At 49.3% G+C, this 14,155-nt stretch overlaps 1 protein-coding gene across 1 annotated transcript; it reads right to left on the bottom strand.

The window, feature by feature from the left end:
- Positions 1-1,006: 1,006 nt before the first annotated feature.
- Positions 1,007-13,900, bottom strand: RCN1 (reticulocalbin 1). The gene is made up of 6 exons (XM_037040450.1): positions 13,391-13,900; positions 8,812-9,005; positions 7,629-7,807; positions 5,885-5,945; positions 3,046-3,245; positions 1,007-2,158 (listed from the first exon to the last, which is right to left on the bottom strand). Exons 1-6 carry the CDS (start codon positions 13,642-13,644, stop codon positions 2,051-2,053), a joined length of 996 nt encoding a protein of 331 aa, XP_036896345.1. The 5' UTR covers positions 13,645-13,900; the 3' UTR covers positions 1,007-2,050.
- Positions 13,901-14,155: the final 255 nt, after the last annotated feature.

Genomic DNA, 14,155 nt, shown 5'->3' with positions numbered 1-14,155 from the left:
CTTTACTGCTCTAAGTTAAGGATCTCAGGATGTGAGCCTTAAGTCCAATGACAAGTGTCCTATGAGAGAGACACAGAGAGAGGAAGAAAGGGCCACGAGATGGTGGCAGAGACGGGAGTGTTGCAGACAGACGAAGAATGCCTGGAGCCACAGAAGCTGGAAGAAGCAAGGAGCGATTCTCCTGTAGAGCATCCTTGCTTTCAGACTCTGGCCTCTAGAACTGAGTGTAAGCTACTTTTGTTGTCAGCCATCCACTTTGGGGTAATTTGTACGGCGGGCAGCCCTAGGAACAAATACACATGGTAACATGTATCAAGGAAGTAAAGGAGAAACGAGATAGGGATTCGAGTGCGTACTAGTCATGCAGTGCGTAACCATCGCTCGGTCAATGACAGACCCCATGGAGGGCAATGTTAGCCTAGGAGTGTACCAGGCTAGACCATCTAGATTTAAGTGTATGTATGCTATGATGTTCACACAACAAAACAGCCTAACAGCACATTTCTCAGAATATATCCTGTTGTGAAGTGGCAAATGACTGTACTGTAAGTGGTGGGTCTGGAAGGCTCTATTGAGGAGGTGCCGTTTGAGTTGCCAGGGGACGTGGGAAACAGTGTTATGACTGAGGGGACAGCAAGTGCGAAGGGCCCGACCTAGTCAGGAACTTGGTATATTTAAGGGCCAGAAAGTCAGTGAGGCTGGCTAGAGGAGTCCAGTAGGAAAGTGGGAAGATGATGCTGACTAGGTAGGAAGGGACCAGATATTTCTTCCACAGGAAACCTACCCCAGAAATATCTTACAGTTAAAATGACTCACAGATCCCCTAACTAGCATGGAGAAAGAAGGAAGTATAGATATAAAATAATAGGAGGACATTCTGAATATTCTAGTCCTTGGATTTAAAAAACCCACACCCTTTTTAACCTAGCTCATAGAATCCCATCTTACTATTTAATCCTGTATGAGTAATAATGTTTCAGTACATGTGAAGTCAAACACCATAGGACACAGTAGAAAACCCTCAGAGGGATCCTTTATTTCACTCACTTCCTACTTAGAAGGTGGCATTTCAACCTGAAATAGTCATTTCCTCCAGTTCAGTCAATGGCTTGAAAGATCGCCTCATCCTCGTTCCGAGGTGGAAGTGGTCCCCAGGCAGGTCTGAGGGTCGTGGAACCACCAGGACCGGATGCCACAGTTCCAGCACGCCATCAGGCAGGCTTCCCTGGGATCCCCCGATTCCTCTCGATGGTGAGGAAATAAATCGTGTTTCTATTCACTTTTTCAAAGATCAGACCTACCTCATTCATACATCTAGAAAAGTTTCTCAAGTATAGTAACATGTTTGTCATTTTCCTATGGTTCTTCAAATGCCTGACATCCATCTTTTCCCTACCTCTAAAATTCCTTTCTCTTTCACATTATCTTTCTTGATCGTTTCTTATTGTAAAAAAAACAAAAACAAAAACAAAAAAGGTTGCTGTGCACATTACCAGGTCCATACAGAAAAATGCACAGAAGTTTTATATACCATTTACAGTAACAGATCAGAGTACAAAGTCAAGAAGGAAGAGCCTGAAGTATTAGACTTGTTCTGAAATAAGCCTACAGAGGATGGTACCACAGTAGCTTCATCAGAACTTTCCTGCACCAACCATTCAACAGTGGCAAATATAAAAATTTGCAGTTAAAATACATAGCAGTCACTCCATATACTGTCCCCGTGACCCACCCAACTTCTAAGTAACAGGGATTCTCCTAATCTTATTTCCCTTTAAATTCAATGGAAAAAGCTAAAATAATGTTTTAGCAATGTATCCCCACAGAACATGGTGATTTGCCAAGATTTTAATGTGCTGGTAGAGCTTTCTTAGTGAAGGAATAGCGATAACCACTTCCCAGTAAATACGGAGTGAAAACCAATTTTAACCCCAATCTGAAGTTATAAACTTGCTGTTTCGTGGACACAACTGCTGTAAATTAAACTGTAACAACCATGCAAAACAATAGAAGAAAGTTATGACAGTCTGCTGTATTTGGTGAGTGTGTATCAAAGTTCATCATGATTTTTTGTGAGGTCTTCTCCATAATTGGTAGCTTGGCTTCCGACAAACATGTTCCAGTTCTCCAATATCTCCTCTTTAGTTAGCTTCTCGTCCTGTAGGAGAGAGGACAGAGCTGTGTCATGGAAGCTCTAGGAACTCTGAACGGTTCAGCAGGAAGCTCTACGTTATCTCATGGATTCGCCACTTTTGAAACCCCACACTTAACACTTAACAATTGAGAAGTGGCCAGGCACCTTGCTCATCTGCTGCTACTGCACTGCAGCAGCCGGAGCTGGGAGAGCCTCCTGCTGTAAGAGCTGTGCTACAATATCCCAGGTTAGGTCCCTGAGGAAGGGAGACGTTAGAACCCAGCTGTGTCTACGAGCAGTAACAGCATTGCCCAAAATGGTCCCCGGGGGACTCCACCTCCCTTTCAAGACCTGACTGCAAAACCCAGCTGTCTCCTGAGAGCCTAGAGCAGCGATTAAAGTGGGGACAGGCAGGACTTCTTTCTAAATCTTGCTTACAGATTTATTTATTTGGATAAAATAGATACCGAAGTGCCGGGCATAGAGCTCGAAGGGGGAGCTTGCCAGAGGATGCCTGAGTTGGAACGGGCTGGGCCTGCTTGTGCCCGACACGTGATGGATGTTGGATAAGTATCTGCTGACTGAATGAATGGACGAACAAACTTGTCCTAAGGCAACGCACAGTGTACCTCTTCAATCCTTGCCCTGCCCACAGCAAACAAAGTTCTGCAATCCTAATGGGACTGAATGTGGCCCATGGCAGACTATCCAGGAATGTCTCACCGAGCTAGCTCACTGTGGGGTTATCATGCTCTTGGGTCAAGTTTACAGGTCTCTAGCGTAGGGCAAGAATGAGAAATGTCAATAAAGCACAACGTCACAGGCCAGGGCTATCACAAAGAAGCACACAGAACCAATCTTATGTACACTTGTCTCCCTTCAAAGATCCATTCCGGAAGAGTGTGAAATACCCTGTTTTTGTCCGACTCATACACCAGGTGTCTGGCCTCAGCCTGGGCGTGGTCATAGTCTTGAGGGAGGATCCAGTGACGAATCTCATCTTTGTCCAACTTCCCATCCTTGTTCAGATCCCGGAATTCATTGAACTGCTCCCGTTCTGACAAAACCCAGTCTGGCTCAGGGCCATTCTCCTCGTGGGAAAACATATCCGCTGGAAAGGAAGGTTGACCTTGGTTACGAAGGCAAGTGGGAAGGTATGTCAAAGGACACCTGGCCTCCTGAGCTTGCGGAAGGGTGATGACCAATCTAGAGACCCAACCCAAACATCCGGTGGGCAGTTTCTTGGGGATAATAATGCAATGATTCATCCACTGTGAAGGTCGCCTGGTGGAACAGAAAGAACTAAGCTTAGGAGCCAGAGGATGAAAGATGAACTAAGTCTCTTGAGTCAGTACAGGGACAGGGATTAAATTACTTAATTCAATGGCTGAGTCAAGTTGCCTTGTCTGTAAAATGAAGATAATAATTTACAAATCACAGGGTTATTACGAAGGCCAAGTGGGACACTTTCTGCGAAAGCCCTCTGGGACCCACACTGCACCATCCAGGTCGAAACTAGTAATAGTAACAGCCATCAAGTACTTCCTATGGTACAGATACTGTGTAATGTACTTTACATACATTTTTTCATAACAATCCTATTAAGTAGGTCTTGCTATAATTCCCATTTTAGAGATGAAAATACTAAGGCAACAGCTAGTATGAGCTTCAGGCTGTGCAGGAGCACGAGTACTCTGCTTCCAACCCATGGTCTCAGCCGCCGTGTTCTTTTCTGTTGTTGTTTATATCATTTCCAAAGGGCTTTCGCATATAGCGTTTTATTTCATCGTTATAACAGGTCTATGTGATAGATCATTACCCGTTTCACAGAATGGCAGGGGAAGGAGAAAGAAGGCAAAGTTTAGGCAATGTTTGCTAAATCACTAGATCTTCTGGGAAAACAGAGATAGCCTGTGGGCAGTTTCTCTTTAATGGAAACACAGCTTGGAAATGTCAGGTGATATAGGTTGCAGACGGTAGATGGAGGTAAAAGAGAGCAAGCCCCTTGGTTCAGCCACAAAATAGGCCCACACCTGACCTCTGCAGTTTTGGAGAAAGGGCTGCCACATCTATTAGGTAACCCGAGTTCCACCCAGTCCTGGAAACGTGGGTGCTAGGTATTCCCATTTTACGGATGAGGAAACTGAGGCTTACAGTGACTGCATGACTATGCCGGGATCACCGAGGAGGTAGGTGCAGAAGCCAGGACCCCTAGTTCCAGCGCATCATTTTCCACTACACATCGCCACTGGGTTTCCACCCAGGCCCTCCTGAAGAGAGGCCACTTACTGGGTAAGTCCATGCGAGGTCCTCTCTGACCGCAAAGTGCTCAGAATTTTATTTTCAGGAGCAGTGCCCCCATCTCCCTCTCTGCTCAATGTAATGGCTGAAATGTTGCTTTTAGGCAAAGCCACTCAATGTTGCCACACAGAGTTCTGGAGGGCTGGGAGGAGCGCAACCCTTAATCAGAAGTGCCGCACTGTTTTAGTCTGTCCGCCTTTTTCTGTCAGTCTAATTCCATACCCACGGTGCAGGCATCTGCAGCTCCGAACCTTCCCTTGGAAGTGCATCAGGCAAGAGGAAGGCTCTGCGGCTTGCACTGAGGAGGGGGCTGTTAGCGTCCATTAACTCTGCAAAATTAATGCCACCAAGATCACTCTGACTACCATGGTGAAAGCTACCTGTGCGTTACACCACAGACAGAGGACAGCGTAAGGTTCCTTGGATCAAATGGAACTCCTAGCGATTAGAAGCCACTGCGTTCTTCACTACTAAAGGCATTTGTTTCTGGGGAAGGGGTGGCAATGTAATATAACCACAGACCAAAGACCGATGGCAACCTGGGTTCTGGTTTTACACTGAAAGGTCATTCACTGCTTCTATTAAATGTGTTCCATTTACCCCATCCCTCAAATGATTTGCCAGCTTTCACCTCACTGAGATTTGGGAAAAGAGGAGGTGTCATGAAAAGACAGCCATGTTCCCAAGCACTGAAGGAGCAGAGCTGATGAAGATCAAATTTCCATGCTGCCTGCTCTGGTCCTTTATGTTTGGAGGGCGACCGAGCTGCTGGAAAGGGCCCTAACCAGCAACCATCTGACCCAGGTACATTCATTTGAGTCTCTCTCATTCAGCCAGTGCTCACAGTTACCTGAAAATGCACTTTTTGATGGGGCTTACGTGGAGCCTTCAGATCGAATGGGAGGCGTGGCACTCCCAGTGAAACAGCTGTCTTAAGAGGCAATTACGCATTTTGCAAAAGGATTTACCTATAAGCAGGAATGCTTTTCTGCAGAGAGCTTGGGCATATAAATAGTTCTGTTGGTGATAGCTGTGTCTGCTTGGAGCTTCTAGGCCCCGAGGACCCAGGCTGATTTTAATGTTTCCCCTGAGGCTGTCTGCTCTAGACTCACTGTAATTCTCTGGGATCTCCAATCCCATTTCCCAAAGATAAAACCACACAGTGTGCTGAAGGGCACCCCTCAGAGCCAGAAGCCAACTCCTGGCCATTCTAGAGGTAGGGGCCAGCCTTTTGGTCTCTCCTCCATCGAATACGATCCAATAATTCTCCCTGATATTGCATCAGTAGGGATGGGGTGACAAGTCCCTCCCCACTGGGAGGTCACAGGAGTGACACCCACAGACTTATAGGTGTCTCTAAAAGTGACACCTGGAAAAAGTAGCCAGACATGTGGGTGGAAGAATGTTGCCCAGATGGGACAGCAGAGCGGGCCTGTGGGCTGCACTCACCAATGTACTCATCTTGATCCACAAACCCATCCCCGTCCTTGTCGATGTCCTCCAGCGTTTCCTAGGGAGCAAAGCAGAACACAGCATGCAACATGGCGAGGTGCTCTCCGCAGATCTTATAGAGTTCTGACGACTGTTCTCCTTCGCCTGGCCTTTATGGCTGACTGCTTGGTGACTTCTGGCTTGTCTCCTTACCTCCCCAGGATCAACTTCTTACCCTTAAAAAATAAGCAGTGGTTTCTGCCCTTCCTCCCCCGCCTCCTAGTTTTAATAGCAGAACACTCTCTCTAAATGAAAATGTACCTGTAAGACCAGGGATGCTCTGAGCATATCAGGAAGCCCTGCCAGGCCACCCATTTCCACCATCCAGCCAAGTCATCCCCTGGGGTACCTGTGGGGAACCAGAGGACCACTGGACCAGATGGTCACAGAAATAGATTCCAGGGCTAACTAACTGGACTCCGAACACCGAGTGGGTGTCCGAAAGACATGAAACAATGGGCAATGAACAATAACAGTCTATCTGACTTTTGAATCTATCACGTTCTGTATTTAGTATATTTGACTTCCTAAAAGGTATTCTGCCAGGGTGAGTACAAATGAGTTTACCGTCCATTGTCTTGGCAACTCAAAGGCACATAGTCCACCTATGGCTAATTCTTGATCTTTATGGGCCTCTGGCAAATCAGCTATCACTAAGTGGACGTTGGGCGGTAGAAAGAAATGATTTCTCAGAACCACTGCCAAGCCCGTAGGGTCATGTGGTCATGAGGATGAAGCATGAGGCAAGAGTGGACCCAGCTAAGGGCCCACAACTAAAATAGTCCAGAGCTGCCTATAAACTAAGGCTTTAGCCACTTGTTTCGCAGCACAGAGGCAGTTGCAACTGGCTCGGGTTATCCGACCAGGAAACAGGTAGAGGCATTATTTTATTGTCGAGGAAGATTAAGACATTTGGGACCCCACAAGACACTATGGAAAGCAAACTCCATTCCGAGGCCTTACAAGCATGGCTGACTCTCAAAACCTGTAGGATCTGATTTATTCACCCTCGGCAGACTGCCTGCCCCTAAACCAGCTAAGGGGAGTGTCCCTTCCAGCCATGGTTTTTACTTTAAGTTTCCGTATGGCTGCACAATCCAATGCATTCCATTTCCGTCTTTTTCTAGTTCCCTCAACGCTGAAAAACGGACAGAGACTCGCTAGTTTATTCACAAACCCATTTGCATTTTCTGAGCAACTATCTAGACTGCGTTTCCCAGCCTCATCACATCGAGGAGGAACCAGGGGAATGTGAGCGAGATGGGTCATTCCCTGGTGGGAGCAGTAAAGGTGGACTGCCTTCTCCTCCCTCCCTCCCTAGTCTACCAGCTGCTGTTACAAGAAGGCCTTGAGGCCACTCAGTGGTGGAGTAGGAGATGGAAGCAGCCTGGCGGCCTGATAACTCTTACAGGAAGACTGCCCAGATGATCCACCTGCCTGGGACCATCCACAGTGGATGTGGGATAAAGAAGAAATACACTTTGATTGTGATAAATGGCGAGGATTAGGGGCTTTTTGTTACAGCACCTAGCCTGCCCTGACTCATTTACTGGGTAGACAGACATTCTAATGTATTTCACTTCATGGTCCTTTTCCAATTCCCCTCTGGATGAAGAATGTTCTCTCTCTAGAAGAAGAGGCCAGATTTTGGTGTACTTTTCAGCCTGGTCCTTTCCCAGCCTGGGAACTTCTTTTATCTTACCAAAACCACAATCTCTTTCATATGCTCAAACTCCTCCGGGTGCAGAAAGGCAGTGAACTCCTCCCGAGTGGCTGTCAGGTCACCGTCGAGGTCTGCAGCTTTGAACCTTCTCTCATCACGGGGCAGCATCTTTTTAAAAGTGTGATGATCTGAAGAGTCATGGAACTCTGTGGGGTTTCCTGCAGGAGGTTGTGTGCAAATGTTTCCACTGGGCTGCTGCGGAAGGCAGTTCCTTCCAGATCACCCACCTTCATGTCCAAACAGGGCACCTGGGTCTAAAGGGCCTGACCTATCAAGTTCTCTGAAACAGTTTATTTCAGAATGCCTCCAGTATCTGCCCCTTCTTCATACTGCCCCACAATACAGGCCCTCCTGGTGTAGTAGGGGCATTATAGCAGTGGTTAAGAGCACAGGTTTTAGACCATATTAATGCTATACCACCCTTTGCTGAACCCTGCTTTCATCATACCATCCTTTGCTCTAGAACATGCAGAGGCTCCCTAGTACCCACATTTTGTCTGAATGTTTCTGCCTGGCTTTCATGATCTCCCTTAATATGTCTGTGAGTGTGCGTCTCTGGTTCTCCTCAGACCTGTCCCTCGCTGTCTCGCTTGCACCCCGTGTTCTGCACACACCCTTCCATCACTCCCCAAACAGGTATGTCTTATATCCAAACCCTGCCCATTGCTATTTGTATCGCTGCACCTTTGTCCTTCCAGCTGACCCACCTCCCCCACTCGTCTCTATCTCTCCAAATATAAATCCATTGTTCAAGGCCCAGCTCCCAAACCATCCTCTACCAGAAGCCCTGCCTGACTGCTCCAGCCCACTCAGTCTTTGCTACCTGAAATTCAGCAGCTCTGGGAAACTGTACCACACACACTCTTCTTCTCTGCTTTGTTCTGTGTGTGGCCCTGGTATCGTAGCCTAGGAGGCCAGCAACCTAAGTCATTTTTCATTAGGCCCTCAACCCCTGCCACCACTCACCACCTAGGACTTCACTCAGAGTATGCAACTCAGTACCTTCCTAGTAAGCAGAGCAGGATGTTACACAAGCAAGTTCTGCTTTAGGAGGTTGTGACATCCCCCTGAAGGGGGTGGCTGTGATGAGGGAGCAGAGTGTCCTGCGTGAAGCTTGTTGTGTGGGCCCCAGCCGAGGCATCTCCCCTGCAGCACCTCTTACCTAGGTAGTAACCATAGGTGGCTTGTTTGTATTCTTCCCAGGAAATTTTATCGTCTTTGTCCCGATCGTAATCCTTCCAGACTTTAGCGACATTGTCATAGATGTATCTTTTCTGCACCCGTTGGATCCAGGTTTTCAGCTCCTCGGTGGTGACAAAGCCATCCCCATCATTGTCAATTCGATCGACAATCTTCCTGTAGTTTAAAAAAAAAAACAAACAAACCACAAAGCTATTACCAAGGCTTGTGTGATCTTAATCCAGAAGAGATCAAACACCTACAGAATCTAAAACGCATCAACATAAAACCAGCGATCCGACAGGTGCTGGAAAGGATCTTAAAGTTTATCTTTTCTGAGGACGAGATGCCTTCCCCCTCTGAGTGCCGGTGGCAGACAGTACTACCAGATCATGCCCCTCTGTCCTGATACATCTGGTTATGGCCTCCGAGGCCTTCTTAACACAGTGCTCGGCAGACAGACATCACCAATTGATTAGTGTTGATGTGTGAGGTGACACCTAGCAGTCCTCCCTCATGTGGTCCTTAGAGCAAGGGAAACTGAGGCTGAGAGAAACTGAATTACTTTTCCAAGGCCACACAGTTAGTATTTGGTACAACCGGGTAAAAACTGACTCTCGGCTCCATCATTAAAAAAAAATGGAAAATTCCATGTAAACCAGAAGACAAATGCATTCTTTGTTTAAAACAAAAACAATACAAAACACTCACTACTTTGGACCCAAAGACTTGAAACCTAAAGCAGGACACCAGATCTCGTTGAACAAAGCATAAAATGTTGGGGACGAAAGAGACTTGGCATCAATGAAACTTATTCAAGACACTCAACCAGCTGAGCAGCTGCAGGAGCCTGAGCCCCTGCTCGTAGGGCGAAGACCCCTGTGTCCCCTGGCATCTTCTGCTCCACGGCTGGCCCAGGTTCTGGCAGCTTCCCACTGGACTTCACTGAGGTTCCCCAAAACCCAGTACAGAGCAGAGGCCAGGCTCATGACTTACCAGAGTCCATGTCTAGGCACAGGGTCCCAGCTAGGGACTCCATTCCTGGAGAAAACCTCAAAGATACCCACAAGCTATTCCCAAAATTGAAAAAGGTTTTACCCGGGGTGGTCCATTGACTTGGGAATAGGTCACAGAGGATGATTAGGGATTTGTTTCTCTGCTTTGGGCTGGAATCCTATCAACTCAGTGGTACAATTTTCTTAGTGTGAACAGAAGTTGATAGGCAGTTTCTCTTTGATTAATTAGATCTAGGAAATGGCTTCACTAGTACGTGAGTCTCCATCTCCACCTGGATACCTGGGTAGTCCGGGTTCCTCTTTCTCAGGAACATAAGTTTCTGAGAAAGAGTTACTCTGTCCTTTCATTTGCAACGGTACCAGGTCTCCAGGTTGCAAGACTAAGCCTCAGATACCTGCAGGCTTCCTTCCAGGAGACCATAGCCATACACAGCAGAATTCTTTCAACACTGCACTGTTCAGCCTACCTACTATGTGCCAGACACCGCTCCAACACTGGGACACAGAGGTGGCATGCCCCTCAGTTATCCAAAGCCGGATGAGGAACAGAATCTGGGACCGGCAGAGACCTAATGTCAGACTGTGAATAACCTTTTTTTTTTGCAGAAAAGAGAGCATCGAATCTACACAAAATGATTGTCTGGGTCACAGTCAACCTGATACATAATAGGAGTTCATGAATATTTGCTGGAAGAATAAATATGATCGAAACCTGTCTTAAAAAAAATCTCAGGAGTGAGATACTGGGAAGGCCCTTTGCTATAGAAAAGCCCACCCCTCCCACCGTGATCCTGGCCCCGTGTGACAGCGGGCAAAGGTCTGGACTCTCTGGGCCCAGGTTTTCCAACTGCAAACTGGAACCCTTACTGTACCAGGAATGTCGTAAGGAATGAAGGAGATGTGTGCTTTTCCTCCCTGAGGACCATAAACGGGTGGATGGAAAGTTCAACAGGCACCTAGCAGGTAGCAGGAAAGAATGCAGCCTCTATGCCAAAATTAGGGCAACTTGGAGACCCCCTGCCAACGGGGTCAAGGGTGTCCCATGCTGCTCCAGACAATGACTGCCACATGGGCATAATAGCCCCTGGGCCAGAAATCAAGGTCTGTATGTGAAATCACTTGGATTTTAAATGTTGGCAATGAATTCCCACTTGTTCTAAGTTTTGCCACTGCACACAGCCTGCGCGTGCCCACTGTGCAGCCCTCCGGCCTAGGTGTGTGTCTCTGGGGGCCCAGAGCTGTCACATTCTCAGAATCAGGTCAGGTGGCAGTGACAAGTCTGCCTGGATCCCTCACTGGCCCAGACCTGGAGGAGACTGTTGCCTTAGGAGCTTGGACAGAGAGGTGGCTTTTCCTGCTCCTCCACCCGCCCCAGCCTCTGGCCCGGATATACCTTGCAAGTGAGCTGTGCATCCACTACCCACCCAGAGACCCAGATGTCATTTGTGAGTCCTTTCGTCCCCTCTCTCCACCCCATGCTAAGTCTAGACAGCACTGGCAGTTCTCCCTCCCACGTGCTTCTGGACTCACCCTCTCCCGCCCTCTGGACCCGTAAGCCTGCTTCAGGTGCTCAAGGCCACGATCCCTCACTGGTCTTCCCATTGCCAGTCTGACTTCCCTAATGAGAATTTAGGGTGATGACATTTCAACCACATACAGGGTAACATCTAATCTCCACCCCTCAGAGGTGCTTCCTGCTCTGCCTTTGGTTTCCCCTCCACTCTGACCTCTCACTTCTGCCCTGGCCTTTTATTGTCCCAATACCTCTCATTCCCCAGAACAGGTTGCGAAACCTTTAGAAGCAGGCTCTTCTCTCTTCGAGAATGCTGTTCTCTCTTCAAGAATGCTGTTCCCTGCTGGTATGCCTGGCAACCTCTGAGTATTGCCACAAGCTCGGATCCATTTCAAACCCCCCTCCCAGCCTCTCTCTGCAACCCGAACCCTTAGGGCCTCCTTCTTCTGGGTGTGCTCACGATAGTTTTACATCCTTTGCAGTGACTAAACTGGTATCTGCTTGTGTCTTATTTGATTTTAAGTAGTTTGGGGCCTGGAGCATACAAAAGTTCTCTGCACCTGCCAGGTATTGAACATGGTAGCTGGCACACCGTGGCATTCAAATGTTTGTTGCATAAATAAAGGAATGAAGTTAAAGTGTTCATACATAGATCAAATGCAGACCAACTCCATCAGCCCTTGCTCTCACCCACAGGCTTGCTCCTCACAGTGAAGACATGAAGCTGGAAGGTCGGAGGACTGCAGACTACATACAGAGTTCTCTACTCCAGACTCCAACCCCCCCCCCAATAAATCGAATAAATCCTTTTTCAAGCGCCTCAAAGCAATACAATAGACAAAACTCATCAATGGGCCCCATTGTTAAGTCCCAAACAAGAAGAGAAAGTACTTCTCTGCAAGATAAAAGGTGATTGTCTGAAGGTGACTTTGAAATTCAAAGATCTGTTTCTCAGAGCAGGCAGATGGTGCACCTACACAATAGGTACAATTTAGCTTCATATCCCAACCAATCCCATTGGCCTTTGGTGGCCCCATCAGCACAGGGACGGCTGTGTTCTTTTTTATGTAGCAGGACACGAAGATCTCCACCCCCAGGAACCAGATTCCAGGAGGCCCAGTGCCCAGTAGGCAGGGATACTGGGACCCTCCAGCCCATCCTCCACCACACTGCCTGCAGTTTCCAGATACCTTTGCACAATGCCCCAGTGTCTCCCCAGGGAACCTGCGGAGGGTGTACGGAGATGTCCCAAAGTTTTGTTTCCCAGGTCTGGTTCCTGACTCAACTGCTTTCAACAGTGAAATTTACAATCCATCACACCACCCACCAACTTTCTGCCCTCAGCTGCCAAAGGACTGGGTGCCTTTGCAGACAGCAGCTGGAAACACAAACTAGGAGACCAGTTTCCACTCCCACCCCCAACCCCTATCCCCAAATGCCCCTCCCTTCTTAACAGGATTTTTATATCCCTACATCAGATTTACAGGGCGATTAGTCAGAAGACCACCCCGGCCCCAGTCCAGGGACACAGACCAGGGACACAGACCATCAAACCTCTCCTTCGTCTGCCCCCTTCATCTTTTATCCATTTGTACTCATCCTTGAGACCTTAGAAGTGTCTCAAGTGCTTCCGTTTGGAAATGGGGACAGAAGAGAGAAACTGGGCGGGTGGGAAGAACTCTGTCACTAAAAGGCCACCCCGATAAACTCTTCTTTTGTACGTCCTTCACCCTCCCTTCTGATGCAACCACGGGGAGGGGGCGGGCCCTCGACGCCCTGGCTCCCACGGCTGCTGCCACGTTCTAGCCTCCCCTTGGGAAGCCACCCTGGCCCGAGGGCGATGTCCACACGGGGGATTCCAGCTCCTGTGGGCAAATTTCTCCAGCCCGGCTGCCGCTCCAACTGGACCCCGCCCTCGGATCCGTGCTCCGATTTCGCTTTCGATTCGCGGCTAGAATTCCGCGTGGTTCCCACCCGGTTGGCCCTCTGGGCACCTGCAACGCCCCCAAACGCAGCGCGGGCCACGGCCTCACCCCAGCCTCTCCTTGCTTTCCTCCGAGGTGAGCTGGTCGAAGGTCTTAGAGTCCTCCTTGCCCAGGAAGGCCTCGTGGTCGTACTGGAAGCTTTGGTTGTCCTCCGGCGGCCGCTCGCCCAGCTCCGAGTCGGGCCGCACCACGCGCTCCTTGCGCACAGTGGGCTTGGCCCGCAGCGCCTGGGGAGCCAGGGCCAACGCCAGCAGCAGTCCCAGGGCGAGTCCCAGGAGGCGGTCCCGGCCACCGTGGACCATCGTGGGGAGGAGAGAGCGGCCCGCAGGGAGACACTGAGCAAGCGACAGGAGAGAGGCGACTGGGTGAATGGGGGCTGGGGCCGCGGCAGGGAAGGGGACGGGCCAGCCCCTCAGCCAGCGCCCGCCCCGTGCCGGAGCGGAGGGGCGCGCCCCCGGCTACGGACCGGGAAGCTTCGGGCTGCCGCGCTCACACGCCCATTGGCCGCTGGCCTGCCAGGGAGGAGGCCCCGACCGCCGAGCCACGTAGCCGGCCAGAGTGGTGGGCGCTCGGGGCTCGGGTTTCTCCTCGGCCCCTCCCCTCGATCTCGTCGCTAGGGGCGGGCCCAGGCATGCTGCGCTAGGGACTGGAGGGTTCATGGGAAGACCGGGAAGGAGTTCTTTGTCAAGCAACAGATGTTTGTGATAAAATTCCCTCTCTCTTCTTCCAGTTCCGGAGAACTGAAAGGAGGGAGGCGCTGCCCCCCACCTCAACTTCCAGCTAGGAGCCCAAATCTCAGCCCGAGACCCCTTG

The sequence above is a fragment of the Sturnira hondurensis genome, unplaced genomic scaffold (genome assembly GCF_014824575.4).
Source record: "Sturnira hondurensis isolate 20B ecotype Veracruz unplaced genomic scaffold, ASM1482457v3 Scaffold0002638, whole genome shotgun sequence".
Classification (NCBI taxonomy): domain Eukaryota; kingdom Metazoa; phylum Chordata; class Mammalia; order Chiroptera; family Phyllostomidae; genus Sturnira; species Sturnira hondurensis.
The sequence above is the reverse complement of the archived record's forward strand: the minus strand, read 5'-3'. Positions and strand labels throughout refer to the sequence as shown.

Excerpts from the sequence above, each read along its gene's own strand:
- RCN1 (XM_037040450.1), bottom strand. The coding sequence starts at position 13,644 with ATGGTCCACGGTGGCCGGGACCGCCTCCTGGGACTCGCCCTGGGACTG. Across the intron at positions 7,808-8,811 it reads CACCTATGGTTACTACCTAG|GAAACCCCACAGAGTTCCAT; the intron begins GTAAGAGGTGCT and ends AACCTCCTGCAG. Across the intron at positions 2,159-3,045 it reads ATGAGTCGGACAAAAACAGG|GACGAGAAGCTAACTAAAGA; the intron begins GTATTTCACACT and ends TCTCTCCTACAG.